This window comes from Agelaius phoeniceus, chromosome 4 (genome assembly GCF_051311805.1).
Source record: "Agelaius phoeniceus isolate bAgePho1 chromosome 4, bAgePho1.hap1, whole genome shotgun sequence".
NCBI lineage: Eukaryota > Metazoa > Chordata > Aves > Passeriformes > Icteridae > Agelaius > Agelaius phoeniceus.
Genome location: NC_135268.1, coordinates 16797148 through 16814661, shown reverse-complemented (window position 1 = coordinate 16814661; position 17514 = coordinate 16797148). Strand labels below are relative to the sequence as shown.

The 17514-nt window shown below is 38.5% G+C and overlaps 1 protein-coding gene across 1 annotated transcript in view; it reads right to left on the bottom strand.

Annotated features, from left to right (window-relative positions):
• SLC10A7 (solute carrier family 10 member 7) overlaps positions 1-17514 on the bottom strand; it is a 140079-nt gene that overhangs the window by 82893 nt on the left and 39672 nt on the right. The window contains exon 5 of the mRNA XM_054633107.2: positions 10226-10264. Within this exon, the coding sequence (XP_054489082.2) occupies positions 10226-10264 (39 nt within the window). The remainder of the gene's footprint in view (positions 1-10225; positions 10265-17514) is intronic.

The window sequence follows — 17514 nt, the reverse complement described above, 5'->3', positions numbered from 1 at the left end:
CTTCAAATAGTTAACATTTGCTTTCCATATAGTAGTAAAAATGTGGTTAAGAAAGCAGACCACAATTAAGCAACGAGGCTTATAGCAAGGTGAGCATTTTCAGTCAATCAGAGCTTGCCTCAAATGCACCAGGGGGAAGAAGCCAGAATGACTTTTCCATTCAGGTGGGCATCAGTGCTGGCACCTGCAGCTACCACAGTACAAGGGCATGTGGAAAGAGTAGGCAGAGGGGGTGAAACCATGGGCAGCTTTCATCCAGCAGGTTTATGTGAGGCAAAAAGCTGCTCCCAGTCATGCACAGTCTCAGCCAAGTTAAACACTCAATACCAATAAATATATCCAAGGAAAGTGTCCCATGCTGAGCTTTCAATACACTGGTTGAAAGACAGAAGATAATATGAAAAACCTATCTTCATATATCAATGGGCAAAATTTTCTATCTGACATGGTCACTTAATTTAAATACAAGTATAAATAATTCTTTTTCTTGGAAAGTAAAAAATGACAAGTTGGCAATCGTTTCACCCTTTGTAGAGAATACTGAGTTTGTCATAAATAAAGTCAGATGTTCATCTAGTCTGATCTTCCACCAGCTCTCAGGGAGAGGACAGCACATAAACATCCCTGCAACAAGTTACACTGGAGCAACCAAGAAGGTACCATCAGAAAATACCTCAGAAAAAGAATTTTCTCATACAATCTCTTTTTAGGAAGTAGAAACAAGAAATGCAACAATTTACTTATCATTGTAGAAAAGTAATCTGGAGGAGAATTGGGTGGAGAATTGGAATGAAGGTGGAGGAAACAAGATGCTGGGAAGTGCATTTGCTCATGTGCCATGCCAAAAAGGTGATAAACTGTATAAGCAAGCTTGAGCCTCATTACCTCCAAGATGGTTTGGATGTTGCTGGGCTGGTATTTTGAAGTGCTCTTTTTTTTGTTGGGCATTTATGTGCTCGTTTTTTTTACAAGAAATTAAAATGAAAACTTTATGCCACTGACAGAACAGTGTTAAAAGAAGCCAAATAATGTCAGATCGAAACTAAAACAGTTCCCTCCCTCCTCCACAATCAATGGTCTTTTCAAGTATATGCCATTAAGGATGAAAGCTGAAGATTGTTTTGATACCTACAAAGAAGATAAGGCAAAATAATAATGAAGGGAACCTCTCCACAACAACACAAGTACAGCTGTTAAAGAAAAAAGAATTCATTAAGTACTCCTGGCACATACTGAAGGTCATGATGGCTTCCCAAAACTGACTTTTAAAAAGCCCACAATAAAGAATAAACACAATTTCCAAAGGAAGCTCCAGTTTTATTACCGTGCCTTGCTTGCTAGTTGAGATAAAGACTTAGGGAGAGCTTTTGACCTAACCTCTGGCACCTCCACTAAGACAGTATTTGTCACCCTGACAGCAAGGGGAATGATTTCCAGCCCCTCAGCTTGGAGTAATAATGACATCCGTCTTGTTTTCACCCCTAGAGACTGAGGACTGCCGAGTTTGGAACAGGCACTGTTCAGCCAGATAGAGAAGAACCACAGCAACAAAACCCAGGCAGAGATTTAACCTGCTCTGGACCAATAACGTAATAAATTAACATGGTTTGGGTGTGTTCCTCCCACAAAGAGTTAACTAAAGGTAAAAGGGGGTTTGTATAGAACCATGCAGCACTGGTACTGCTGTTGGTACTACAGGCTAGAAGTCAACTCCTGCTAGCTGCTGAATCCACCTTTGGGGCCAGGGAAGGAGAAAGAGCTCTGTGCCCCCTGATGGATTGGTGTAGGTGACGGCTCAGCACAGCAGCTCCTGTTTTACAGCACACACACACTGCTGGGTGAAACAGCTCCTTGCAGCAGCACCAGTTCCAAGTCCTAATCAAGCACAAAACAGGGGCTGAAATAACCCTATTCCAAGGAAAGGATGATTCCTCTCCACTCCCTCTCACCCCACACACACTTTCCTTATGCAGGTGACTAACAGTTGCAGCACAGAGGAAAGAATATTGCTCCATTTCAATTAGAAGCTAAAACTTTGGGGGAGAACATTAACAGCAGATTCTAAAAACATTTTCATTTCCTTTTGATGAATTTTTTAAAAGTGAGGGAGAAAATTACATATTTTGTGCACTTCCAAATCTGTCTGCAGGGAACATTTACCCTTAAATCAGGCCAAATGACTACATATTTGTGTACAACCACAGCCCTAGAGGAATGCAGAGGAATGCTTCTTCTAGTATTAAAAGATACTAGAGAGGGCAAAATAAAAACCAAATTGTCTTTCACAGTGCCTCCCTTCTCAATTACTACTTGATGCACCAACCTTCCTAACATAAAGGACCAATAAATTCAAACATTTGGTTCCCACAGACACAACTAAATTCTTGCAAGAATTTTAAATCTCTTGCTTTACAAATAAACTGTTCAAAGTTTTGCAGTGTACATTTTCACTTTTTTTTAAAAAAGCACACATATATTTCTCCAAGTAGTTGTCAGAAGCAAATAAAGCAGCTTTTCAATGCAAACATTTTTTAAAACTAATTTCAAGTGATGTGACACAATTCCACGATACAAAGTTCAGTAACTTAATTAGAAGTCAGACACCCTGATCTTACTTTATAACAGAACAGGTGATATTTCTGTTAGTTTCACTTTCTTTATTTTGGAGTGAAAAGACAGGAAACCATTCTAATACAGAAGACATGAAAACATTACAAACTAAACCCATGACCTTTCAACGTGATGATCTGTACACAATTTCAACCCTGGGACAATTGTTTTTATTTGTGGGTTTTGGCTGTTTGTTGTTTTTGTTTTTTTTTTTTCTTTCAAGTTCTGGCCAATAACCATAGTAAGAAAAATCAGGAAAAAAATAGCCCAAAATAAACATATTCTTTTGACAAAAATGCAATATTTTCATACCAGAGGAGACAACAACAAATTGCATATTATGACATAAGTAATCTTAGACAAACTGATTCTAAAACTGTATCAGTAGATTTTATTTACATACTAATCCAAGCAATCACCTGATTATATAAATAAACACATATATTTTCTTCTCTAGATGTTCTCCAAATAATAGTTACCAAAGAGAGGCACTCTTGATTCTCTAATTCATCAGCTTCCACTTAAAATGGAATCAAGCTTCTTGCAAATTTCCAGTGCTCATTCTCCATTAACAATGATGACTGTGGTGATGACTGCACCACAGTCACAGAGACATTTCATTTTGAGTTTCCCCACGCTATGTGATCAGAAGAAAGATGCCAGATCACAAAGTTTAAGATACTTTGAGTGTCCAGTCTTGACTATAGGACCTTCTCTCCCTTCTACCTTGCAGTCCTGAATTGACAATTGGACTGGAAGAGTGAAGCTGCTTCAACTCTCACACCATCTTTCCAAAGTGCAACAAACACCCTGAGTTCTGTCACTGAATTTTCTCCAGCAACATCTAGTTTTGCTGTTTGTTTTACTAACTCAAGAAATGCTACTGGCACATATATCCTCAGCTCTCTCTTTTCCTAAAAGCCTGCTAATCCATGGAAACAGGGATGATGGAGGCAGGATTCAACCTGCTCTCTCAAAAGCCATTATTGAGTACCGTGCCTAGTGAGTGCACTAGATGAGGTTGCTGACCAAAAAAAAGTAGGTGCAAGAAAAAAAAAGTTCTACCTGTCTGCTGTCATATGAGGAAATGGGAAAAGCAGAATATTTATCTTTAGAAAGGTAGCACTTGCTTATTTTTTGGCCTCAAAGATAATACAAAGAGATGTATTTAATGGCCTACTTATTGCTATCTTTAAACAAACTTTTTTTGGCAGAACTGACTGCTTGAGTCCCATAAGACCAAGCAAGATGAATTAAATGATCAGTAGCAAAAGCTAATGGGAAAACTGAGAAAGCCCTGAGACAAGCTACAGCCCACATAATTTCTACACATTTGACAGCTAATGGTTTCATTTTTTGTTATTAGGTAGATTTCAAGGCATTTTCCTCTTGACAGCTGTAAAAAAAAAATACAGGGACTAATCATTGGCCTTCTAGAGGACAGTCTTTTTTGAGACCTTGCCAGCACATTTTCTTTCCTCTTGGCTACTGTTACCTACCCTCCTTCTCTATAACACATCAAAGATAACCACCAGCAGTGTTATTTGTTAACTGGTTCTCTGTGCTGGCTGGCTCTGCAAATCCCTACTGACTTAAATCTCTTTTCAGACCAACTGTGTCATCAGTGAGACCACACAGTGGGTGTTAATACTCACATTTCCACTTATCCTTCTACCCAATTTCTCTCAATCCCTTGGGAGCAAGATCCCATTTACTTCTTTTGGAATACTGCACCTTTATACTTTTTCTTTTTTTATCATTTTTTTAAAGGAGTTCAGCATTAGTCATAGACAGGCAGATTTTTTTACTATTGTTTTATTTAGTAAAAAATTCTACATCTCATTGTATCTGACACCCACTCTGTCAGTTTGGCTTTGGGAGGGAGAGAGATGATCAATAAAGGAATACTGGGATGGGTGCACATGCCCAGCAATCCCTGAAAATAATCATGTATGTCTTCAAGCCTGTGCTGAAGGCTGTCTTTCACAGGAAGCTTTGTTATTCTGCCTTCCTTGTACCAAAAGGAACTAACTCAAATTTAGGTATTCAACTGAGCATGCTGTACACTGGAACTTGAGTACACAGTGAGAGTGAAGTCTTACACACTTTGAGAAGTTACTTGGCAAAAAACCTGGAAACAGCCAATGATGCCCAAGCTTTCATTGAGAATTCAGCTCCATCTAGCAGAAATCAAAATGAAGATGTTAAATAACAACAAATCTGAGCACCAATCATGAAATAAGTTACAGTAAGGCAACACAAGTGGCTCCCAAGATTATTTAAATTATAAACTTTTCCTGCCTGGTCCATACTATCTGGCCCAAACACTCACTGCTGCAGAGGTGTGCCATCCCCTTCCACTCATGCAAGAAACAATCCTTCAAGGATAAGGTGCCTTCCCTAGTGGCTGATTAAGAGGGAGAACTTGCTCAGGACTTGGAGAACTACCCTGATCAAGCTCGGAGCACAGACGTGCAGCACCTCTGTCCTGCTCACAGAGCAAGAGGGACACTTCTGAGAGTGCAGTGGCTCTCCATAAAGCAGCTCCACTTTGAAATTAAACAAGACTGAATCTAGAATTCAGCACCTGTTCTGAACAGACTTCCTGGCAAAATTTCTTTGTAAACAGCTAGCAGAGTAAAAAGGGAATCCCAGATGACTGCTCTGCCCCTTTTCATACTGCAAAGACACAATTAAGATGGAACAAAGGGGTATACAAACATGTGCCTGATTTTAGAAAAATATTTACAGTGTTTATACTAGAAATACTTAAGGCAGATAAGGATATTTACCCTAGAAATAACTAAGATTAAAAAAATGATAATAAAAAAGCCCCAAATAAACCTAAACCATTCAACATCCATTAAGATAAAATAAAGTAAATAAGTTCAGCCAATTGGTTATTTCCATATTGTTGGATTTCTTTAAATGGTAATGAAATCATTGCTAAAAAATCCATTGTTATTAAAATAAAAAAGTTGGCTCAGCCTACCAAAATTAGATTTGTAAGTTGCTGGTCATTCCCATAATTAAATCTGTGTCACAAATTTGCAAGAAAAATGGACACTATGACTAATGCATTTACTTGCAGCACTAGTGCTGTCAGGCTGTGTAAATCATTATGCCTGCTAAAGCAGACTAGATAAGAATTCCATACATTTTCATTAACCAACTAAGCTTTGGGTATATGTGAGAAGCTAACTTTATTTTCTGCTAGCTTTAGCTTGCATTTGGAAGACAATTTAAATAAAAATACTAGGCTATATTTGGTGAGCCATGGGGCGGCTCCAAAAATTAGTTGAGCTTTTTGAACTGCAGGAACCAGCTCTGTCCCCTCTGAGAGATGGTCAGAAAACAGAAAAAACCCACACATCCTTAGTTTGGACAAAGGAGATTAATGGAATGATGGGCACCTTACAAGTGTCTCATTTCATCTATTATGTTTCAACAGAGAAAGAACAGCTAATCCATAGCAGCACTGGAGGAAGCCTTAAACAATGCTTTGCTGTTTTCTCAGGAGCCCAGTGGTCACTAGAGCAGAGTCCCCAGAATCCCCTATTTTCCTCTTGACTTCCTGTCCCCATAGACCTTCAGATCTCAGTTTCAGTTCTTTGATGAAGGTGAAGCTGATAGCTGCTCCTTTCACACCCACTGTTCATAACACCAAGGTACCAAAGAACCAGCCTACACTGACTCACACCACAGGCTGGATATTCTTATGGGATTCCCAGCCCACAGTCTCAAGCAGAAAGGAGACTCATGAGAGAATGAAGGATTAGACAAGACTGGTCCAGTCTAGCAGTGCAGAGCATTTTGTGAGGACACAGAGTTCTGCAAGTCCATGTCCCACACACAAGGCATTACACTGTCACTGCAAACTGAGTGCAGCTCTCAGCCAAGCATGCCTCCAGGGCAGGAGCAGCCTCAGGGACAGGTGGACAAAGTCAAAGGAGCTGAACCACTCAGGCAAACACCATGGAACAAGCAGCAGCACAGCATGTTTTGCAGTCTCCTGCCTATTGCTCTGTGATTTGTATATTTGCAAGTATTTGTCTTCTTCTCTTAGAAGCAGAATAGAAATGCTTAGGAAGCATGGCAATGCATACAACATTAACAATTCCAGTAGACCTACACTTCACATTCCAGGCAATCTCTTCAGCCTTTAGGTGCAAAAGTATCCTCTCCTCCAAGTGGAAGCAGCTAACACAGTGCTTTCTATCTTAGCATGTGCATGCAACCTTGGGATAACCAACTGCTTGGTATGAGTAAAACACTACCAGATTATATTAAAACCCCATTAAGAGGAAAATCTGAAATCACTTCCTATGTTCCACAGTTATTGTAAACCAAACTGCTTAAACGAGGGGAGGAGATAATGATATTAACTACCCAGCTCAGAGCAATCCTCTGTGGTATGAGCCTAAATATTCTCTTGGCTGAAATTTATGTAAATTGAATTCATCTATCCTTAGTTATTACTAATCTAGCTATATAAAAACACTTTTCTGTAACAATTAGTTTTTTCAAAAACTGGGTTTTAATTAGACCTGAGACATTATTACACTAAGTCAATAAAATAATGTAAATATATAGCATATCATTCCATGTATTGCTTTGTCTGTATATTTATAGGAATATGGACTTTGGTGGAGTTAAAAAGGAATTACTTTGTGGTTGGCTGGCAGTTTTTGTAAATCCCTTTACCAGTGGAAACACCCCCAGGTCCTTAATCTAAGTGCATTCCTGCTCATCAAGACATATTTGGCATTTCTTCACCTTGTATATCACAAGATGTTCCATTTCACCTGAATAAGCTGATCTCAGTATCATTCTAAAATTATACCCAGTATTTTCCTGCAAACATTTTGTTCCACAACTTACTTTACTTTAACTTCTCAACACTATTCCTGAGTCTTAAGGGGAAAAAAAAATGTGGTGGGGGCAGGAGAGTAATCAGCACAGCACATCTTTCAGCCCTTTTAAATCAGCCTGTTTGACACTATCACACACAGGCACTGCCCACAGGGCATAGTCTGAAAAGAGAAAACGCTGTCCTGGCTTGGTCCCTAGCATCAAAACCTATCCACGTGCTACACCTGGTGAGACAAGGAACACAAGAAAAACTTCAGCCTTGCTGAGGTCAGAGCCTTCCAAATAATCTCCATAAAGTTTTGGTCACAAAGGTCTATAACTCCATCTAAGCCTGTCCACATACAGCTTATCATTAGACACCCTTAAAAAAATGCAGATGTGATTTAGATTCATCCTGAAGATACAGGAAGGACATAGGTTCTCCACCCATAGCCAAATCCATAAGTTAGGCACCAATACAAACTGATGGTTTCCCAAAACCATTTCCATTATGTTCTCAGAAACAAGTCAATTGTTTTTACATTTTATAGAATGGTTTTGACTTCAAAGAAACAACTATATATATATATATATATATATATACACACACACACATACAAACACATATGTACTTAATGCTTTGCCAGTTTTTCAACAGCAAGCTTGCTTTGTAAGTGACCACATGCTTGCCAGTGCTCCATATCTGGAGCAGCTCAGTTCAAGGTCATGTAGACCCACACCACTGTGAAAATACTGGTAAACAACTCTGTCTACTTACCAGTGACCCTGGCCTACTATCCAAAACCACAAGGTCTATCCTATCAATTTCATAACTGGAAAAGTTTGTAATAACAAAGCACTCAGTAAACATATTTCTGATTTGCTTTGTGTCATGCACATGTATTCCCTACATAACCATGATTTCAAAGTAGAATTACCATAACAAATGCTTACATGTGTGGATATATTTGTAATTTAATAGCAATCAGTGTCTTTACTATGTTATTCTAAAAAAAAAAAATCAGTAATTAGAAAAAAATCAGTTAGTACTATGGTTCCATTCTAGCTGATCTTTAATATTTTTGAAAAGTCTTTTCTGGGAACTTTGTAAGAATAATGTTTACTGCAATGCTGCTCCAACATTTGCAAAAAGACCTGAAGGGAACAAAAAGTGAAATGGGGTAATTACATGTAAGCAGAACTTTCCAAGGATCATGAACTAAGACCAAAACCAAAATTAGGAGTATTACATGAAACAAAACTAACTCAGCTTCTTGAGCTCAGATTTCTTCAAAGAGCTGCAAACAGCTACTAGAAATTGAAAATATGTCTCTGTTGATTTACTAGGAGCCAGCATTTTAGTCAGATGCACTGGAGCCTAAATTCATACTTGAAGCCAAAAAGTATCTCCAAGTGGCAGCTGAACTGAGCCTTTGGGTATTCACAGAAACCTCTTGAACTGAAAGCTGGAGACAGCAGGGAAACCAGGAGCTCATGCCAAGCAACAAGAGAAAATATCACTCACATACACACACAGACTTCAGAGTTTTTCCAACACTTGCACAGTTTGAGGCAGCCCCACAGAAGGAAAATATTACAGGTAACACAAAAGACAAGTAGTTGGGAATTGATATTTTAAATTGTGAGAGGTCACCCATACTCAAAAAACGTATATCCACCTTCTTAATTTCAGCCTAGTCCTTCAAAAATGCAGCAGCACACAACTGCAAAATGCCATGTGACTTGGTCTCTTGCTAGTACAGTTCCATATACCTACGGTTCTAAAAGTCAGCTCTTCAAAAAATATTTTTAAAAAAGCCATGAATAAAAAGTGAGTTGTTTTGTACTCACAGCTTTTATTTTAATTTTTCCCAAATTACAATTTTGTAATTTGGATTCTTTTATCATTCATTCATTTTATACATCACAGTATAAAACTGGGACACACAAGACTGGCATCATAAACACTTACTTCTAAACATGCATCAATTTTAGTAAGAGCAAATTCAATTATTAGCTGTCTAAACAAACAATCAGTCAACACATAAAATAATTTCTTACTTAACATTCAATTAGTATCTCTCTAAGCAACACATCAGTAAAAGAAATCTATTCTTCCTTTCTTCATAAATATATTTCATGTTCTTTACTGTGTCCTTTTCAAATGTTTGTAGACCATCAGGACCACAAATACTGCTTTTGCTTTTTAAAGAAACAGTTATATTTCCAGCTGGATTGATTGCTTTCCCATATCCAGCTATTTTAGTGTGTTCCTCAGAGACATTGAGTGGCTTCACTGACAGTAAAATATGCTAAACAAATGACAAGTCACTGAGTAAATTAGCATCTACTCTCTGATCAGCTGGGTCATGTTTTCTTTTCAAAATCCATGGCCTCTTGATAGAAAATAATGAGTATTTGATGGGCCTTATTAGAAAAATCAATATATTGATGCCCATGTCTGAAACATCTGCATAATAATAGATTCTGTTAACCCATTAAGGAGAAAATGAAGATGTGTTTACACATTATTAATTTACCATGAGCAGAGACAATTTATTCACTACCTTTCTCAAGAGTTTAACAAAAAGAAAAGAAATTGCAATATCTGTATTTAAGGGCATGGTGACATAAACTGGACGATGATTCAAATTTTTGCCATCTGAATCCACCAACGCTTATGTGAAAAAATACAAACACACCAATGATACTGTTAAAAATGAGACTATTAAAGCACTTGCTATAAAAATACTGTGTTACTTACCAAAAAACTTCCAAAAGCGGAATTAAATATTGCAGCTGCCTAGAGAGAGAAAAAAAAAAAGGATAAATATCACCAATGGTGCAATAGCTACAGTGCAGGAACAAAATGTCCTTCCCCCACCCACCAAGCTATTAGAGTCTCCAAATACACACATACACAGAGACCATTAGGCAGTTAGCCACTGCTTAAAAAATTGCCAGTCGCCTGTAACTTATGAAGACTGATGGATTCTGGTTTATGCATTCATAAATAATGTGCTGAAAGGGACAAAAGCAGGAGGAGAAGAAAATCCTTGCCGATCGACTGAAAAGGAATATCCACAAGAATTAAGAATATTACACACAAGCTTGGTCTCACTACTTTGCCAGGAACATTTTCATATATTGAACTATTAATTAAAATAAACATTACCTGATTTAACTAAAATACTGTATTTTTATACACTTAAAAATATTAATGAAATATTAATCTGGTAAATAAACTACTTTAATAGTTCATCATAAGATTGAAAGAGAGAATTTCCTGTAGCTTGACAAACAAATATAAAATAGGAATAACAAAAAACCCAACAAAAAGAAATCCCACAATCTCCCATACTTCTGAGGCCAAAATGTCATTACTTTTCACTCCAAAGTCTTTTAAAATAAGAAAATAAACAATTTTGATAATGACTTAAAAAGTGTTTGTGCTTACCTAAATATCCAGGAAATATAAGATAGCAGTATTATGTCTTATTATGAACTCATTAAATTCCAGGAAGTTAAAACTTGAGTCTTGCATAGCTTTCCCCAATTACCAAGAAAGAACAGAAACTCTTGTATGGCAGCCAGTCTGATGATGAAAAGCCACACAGCAAAGGTAAGAGGAAAGGGAGGAGGGAAATCTACATCTACGTGCCGGTTTATAGTCAAATTAATCGCCCTGGACACTTCCAGCCACAGATTAATAACAAGAGGCTGTTAGTGAGTTGAGCAAGTTTGAATAAAGTCCAAAATCAGGGTAGGAGCAGTAGCTGAACCTGCCTTCTGCTCCATAAGAGGATGCAATGAAAATGAATGGGTAATGAGATCCTTGGCTCTAGAGAGCTTAGCTTTCTTATTCAAGTTCATAATTAATTCAAAGCTTTGATAATTTCATTAGATTCCTCCTCTGCTGGCCCTATCAATAAAAGATGGCACTGGACCACAGCTCCTCAGTGGCCCAAATACAAAAACAAATGCAGACTGGGAAACCCTTGCTGACTTGCTCACTAACAGGGACAATGGCATATGGCACTCCATGTTGTGGAGGGAGCATCTGAATAGATACAGCTAAATAAAACATTATAGTTGACAGTTGTAAACTACAGTAACATATTTTAACACCTCTCTCTCATCAGCATTTCTTTTTTGAACATAAAAAAAAAAGGAGGCACAAGTCCAAGCAGCTTCTCTTGCCAGAGATCATAGCTGAAAGGAAGCGTGAGTAGTATAAACAATTCTTCAACAAGTGTGAATTAAATCAGGATTTTCTACTTGTATTTGAAGCTGTGCAACTGACACTTTCATGTAGCAAGGCACAGACACACTATACTCATCCAAACAAACCTAGAACATGGCTACCAATCCTGATTTGGGGGTCATTTAGAGATATCACATTATTTTACTTAAAACAGGCTGCAATTCCTCTTCCAGGAGAAATTCTGTGTCTGGAAAGGTGTAAAGGAGAGATACTAGGTGGTGGTATTTTGCCCATTATCAAACTTCTTTCATTCCTTCCTGATCCATCTGGTAGATATCTGGATTTTTAAAATAATCTCAAGCATGTAACAGAGACTAAGACAACAATCTTGGGCAAATTTTATACTTCAGTCATTTAGCCAGTCATGTGCAAAAGTCATAATCCACAACCAGTTCTGGAGTACACTAGTTTACAATTTTTAACTCCCTTTTTCTTAAGTGTCCGAAATTATCCAGAGCAGATGATTAAACACTCATTACAGACAAAAGAAGAGGAAAAAAAAAAACACAGGAAGACTGCATATTAAGATACCTACATCCAGATTGTTTGCCTCAGCAGGGGGATTTACATATGTCAATTACTCTATCTGCACTATTCTTTGTAAACATTTTCCCTGCAAAACAAACTTAAAAGTAATTTCTTCTCATAGTCACAAACCTGGGGCTTATATATATGATTCTGGTTCAGTTTAAACAAACTGGTTGTAAACTGAATCAAGTGCTCCAATTTGTAATTAAACATACCTAGTAGCATAACCCTGTAGAATTTAAACACTTTTGTGCTTCCAACTCCCTTCTATCAAAGGGATACATACCTCACAGGGCATTGTCAAAATTAATTCATTCCTTAAAAAGCACTCTGAAATCCTTAGAGGGATAATACAAATAAACATTAGTGCTGACACATGATACAGCCAGGCTCTTCATTTTCTATTTGAAACATTTATTAGTCACTATTATTGCACCACTTTTTTTAGTGTTTGCTCTTTTTGTGCTTCGACAGATTGTCTGCAGCCAGCTTAAATGAAACAATAAAACATGAAAACATTTGGATGTCTTTATAATACTCCAAGTTCAGATTTGCATGTGTTTGCAAACCATTCATTGCATTTACCATTAGTGTGAGGGGAGAGCTCCCTATAAAATCCACAGTGAAGTCCTTTCAAAAGGTAAGTGCACAGCCATGTATTGAAATGTAAGGTCAGATCGTGTTCAAAAGCAGCAGAATCAACAAGACAAATTTTCCAGGTTTGCACCAACTCAAGAGACATGACTGAAAGTCACTGTCAGGACTCTCAACAGGCAAGTACAAGAGCATGGGCAGCATCACTTGAGTTAACAATTGTACATTTTAGCTCCATCAAACAACAAATTCACTTATTGTTGGGCAGGTACAATTTCAGACAGCTCTGCATGGCACTGGGGTTGAGGGAATGCTGAGGAGAATTTCAAATGAGAAATGACCAGGGCACCTGGGAAGGACACCTATCTGGCAGCACTTGGCAGACACCTTTCTCATACCAGAGTCTAGCACAAAGCTTCAGCCCTTCATCTCTCCCCTTTTCCTGGAACATGTGTATGGAAAACACTGCTTAGATTTCTACAGTGGTAGCAACAAGATCTAAGACAGTCCTCCTGGTAACAAAGGCTGGTAAAAGATGGAAGAAAAGGGCAAAGCCATTACCAAGGGGCTGAGCTGTCCCTCCAGGTGTGTATTCAGATGCAGCATCAAGTACATGCAGCAGTCAGGTACATGTGACTGGGCAGCAAATCAAACAAGTGCGCTTAGAATTCAAGAATTAAATACAGAACACATTCTGAATTTTGTTCCATTGTCTTGGTTTTGGTACCCAACTAACCTGTCTTGGAATTTATTAGGCTAGATATTGTTTTGATAGTAACATAGCCAGACTACATTAAACAACAGGAAAACACAGCCTGGCCACATTTGGAACACCTGGGTCAAACAGCAACATTTTATCATGATCAGCAGGATTCCAAAGAAATTGTTATGGACTGGAACTTCACTGCAGAGCACAGGGAAAGAGCAGTGCCTCACAGCTTTATATGTGGACTTCAGAGAAAAAAGAGATTTTCTCACCAATAAGTGTATAGTGCTTCAATACCAAAACATTTGATTCTCCAGTGTCATTTGGCAGCCCTCAGGGAGACAACCTTCCTAGATGTATTTAAACCTGTGCTTACCCCCAGGCACCCCACAGCTGGGACAGCACACCCCACGGACACCAGGGCCTGGCTGGCCCCAAGCCATCCCTGCTCTGAGGAAAGGACACTCCAGGGTCAAGGCCACAGATGCAGAGTAATGAAAGCAAAGAGCCCCAGAACATCCTGGAAGGAGGCGGCCTGGGCATCATCCAGAGCTGTTGTGTGTCTGTCTGCCATTCTCTGCAGTTAAAACCTGAGCACTAGGGGGATGTACTGCACACTAGTGGGATATGCAGCTCAAGCAGCAGCAATAAGACTAATTATCCTATTTAACACACAAGGTACAGGGAAGGAGAAAGAAAAACAGAAGAGCAGAAAAGAATTGGGAAGAGACAAGGACACTCACAGTTCTAGTGCAGGATTATGCAGTAGAGGACAGAGAACACAATGTGGTAGTGTAAGATTTTACAGCATCCATACTATTACTGCAAAATTTAATACAATCATTTGACAAAAGAAGAAAGGGGAAAAAATAAAAGGAGAAAGACTAAATAAAGTGATGGAAATTATTCGACCAAACAGGACAGAAAATTTTATCTACCCAAAAAGATCAGTGTAGTTTGAAAAGGTGGAAGAAGGCAGGACATTAGAAGTAACTTGAATGAGTTGGCAGAGTCCCTTCAAACAACTCCTTCAATCTCCTATTTAAAAATAAAATCTCCTGTGTCACCACAGCTCATGTCTTAACTGCTGTTTCCAATAACAAGATGTTACATCTCTGTAGAAAGCTATTTGCCACAGCACTGTTACTGCAAACAGAATATAAATATACCTAATAAGGTTTAATCTGTGTTGCTGTTCATAACTATTCATCTGAGTTCAGACAGGAAAAAAAAAATATATTCAAGTTCCTGGTTTTGAGCACTAAATTGAATCAGGTGTCCTCTTCTCTTAAGAAAATTAAGTTGCTTTTGTGCAAGAGTGTTTTAATGAGAACAGAGCCTGCCGACATTGATAAATGGCAATGACACCAGAGAGAGCATGTAAGCAGGACAATATGTGCATGTTACAGTCTTACAGGCTATTTTTCACTGACTATCCTGAATGACTTCTCTGTTTCTTAAGGGGCCTATTAATCTCAAATTTAGTTATTACACAACGTTTATTTGAACATATATTCTGTGGATGATGACAGTTAATAAAGGAAATCTTTTACAAGCTGTATTTTTACATATTGTTCCAACTGCAGCTCCCAGTCGTTCTACTGTATTGATGGAATAACCTAGTTATGATGCAGCTTTAAAAAAGGCACATATATTCAGATTCCTTTCTAAGCATATGGGGACTCTTAAATAACTGTTAAAATGCATATAAAAATCCTGCTCCAGCATGGCAAAAATGAAAGAGGCAGTGTTAACTGCTCAAGCAAATCTCCAGAAGCCCAGTTGCCCCCTCCAAGGCAAAGTACATGCCTTTTTAACACTCCAACATCATCTCTGGGAAACAAATAAGGTCTGGATTTGACTCTGATCTATGTACACTCCATACTGAATTCTCAGAAGCTGAAGAATACACCTTAGACATGACTCCAGCCCATGTGCTGTACATGTGATAGGCCACCACAACAGTTGTACTATGTTTACAACAAAACAAAAAACACACAAAATATGAAAAACACAAACCCCTCACAAAACAAAACCCCACAAAACTTTGATACTGACTAAATTTTGAATCCAAATAAATCTTTCCAAAAAAGTGTGTTGATGTTCAAAAAGTAGCTTATAAAAATACCAAATAATTCTAATTATTTTAATAGAGTAGAAATGTGCACAACCTTATGCTCTTATTTTAAAAAAATGTATCAAAAATCCAGAGAATCACAAATACACACACACAAAAACTACACTTGCCAACCAAGAAGCCTCCAGTATACCAACCAAAAAACCCCAAAGTATGGAGGGGATTATGTATTTATCCACTGCCATGCCCCCTGTGGTCCAACACAATTTGCTGACTGAGAAAAAATAGCAAAGATATCACCTAATCCCCAGCCCACCCCCTAGAGCTGTGCTGACAACATGAAAACATTGCTTTATTTCAACCATGTTCAAGAACCATCAGTCCTATGGAAATGACACTGAAAAGGCACCAGAAAATGAAAACAGAATAAGTAATCTGTTTGTTTGCATTTCAGCAGGGCTGAGCCCTCTGTTCCAGGCTGCCAGAGGTTGCCATCACTTGAGCAGAAGTTGGTGCTGCTTCAGGCAGGCACAGCATTCTGCCACAAGCAGAACACAGAAACAAGCTGGGCCTCTGCTGGCAGAGTTACTGCCCCTTACCAGTAAAGTTGATTCTGTTGAAAATCAGTCTTTCATTCCCCAGTTTTTGTAGTTCCTCATATCCATCACCACCTTTTGGTTAATAATATTTACAAATACTAAAACATCTGGCGAAAGGAAAGCTTCTTGGACACGCCTACTTAGTTATGTGGCTCTTTGCATTGAAGGATTTCTCTGTTTCACCAATAATTTTAGCATTGGTGAGGCAGATAAAGAAAACTATCCTGCTTGCTTTATTTTTGTTAGAAATGCTAACTTGTCTCTACTGACAGCAACTGGGATGACCCAAGGGAGTTCTGGAGTGCCAGCATGGTATTTCTCACTCAGAGGCAGGAGGAGGTGAAGAAAGACTAAAAACAAGGAGAGTATATGCATTAAAGTGGGGTGTTGTTTGTTTTTTTTAGAGAGTAAAACCAGAATGTAAGCATTTACTAACAATTCAAATGGCAAATATTAATCATTCAGGTCTCAGGAACATTTATGTGTCACAGCATATTGCCACCAATTCTAATATGTAGATGAGTAGCAGGAAATCCATGTTTAGCAAAGGTTGGAGAGCAACACTACTGTATCTCATTTCACTTGAGATTACTTGTATAACTGAGCTCAATGAAAAGGAAGGCTTTTGTCATCAGAAAGATCACATGAATGAAGCCAGGAGGAAAGAACCTCTGTCAGGAGCTGGAATGTCCATTTTCACATTGAAAGAACCAAGATCTGGTCTCCTCGGGTACAGAAGAGATGAGAGGCTTCATGAACAATGCACAGTGCCTGACCAGCCCATGCCATCAGCTGTAGGATGCTGTCACTTTGTTCATAATTTCTTTGCTTTATCCTAAATGGCAAAGATTTACCCACACCAGATGATCTTGTGGCTGTGTGGCAAACAAAACTTGTGTGATGTTCACAAGAAAAGCAGGGAAAAAAAGCCATCTAGGCCATATCTAGGCCATATTCAGAAACACAAATGTAGGCAACACACAAAGCCTTGTCTATTCCTTCATTTGCCAAGGTTAAGGGAGTGTTTCTAGCAACTGTGATCCTCTTCCTTTCTACAATGAGAAGGGCTGTGAGTAGAGACAGCCACCAATATTCTCACTTCATCTTGGGTGACAGTCATACCCCAAGCCCAGCAGTACCCTGAAGATGTAATTTAATTTTCCCATCCTCCTGTCAGCTGCAGCTCAAAACACAAAATCACTCTCATAGGACACAGTTGTGCCTTCCACTGTTGGCTCCTACATCACACACCCCAACAGGGCTCAGTGAACTGAGCACCTACAGT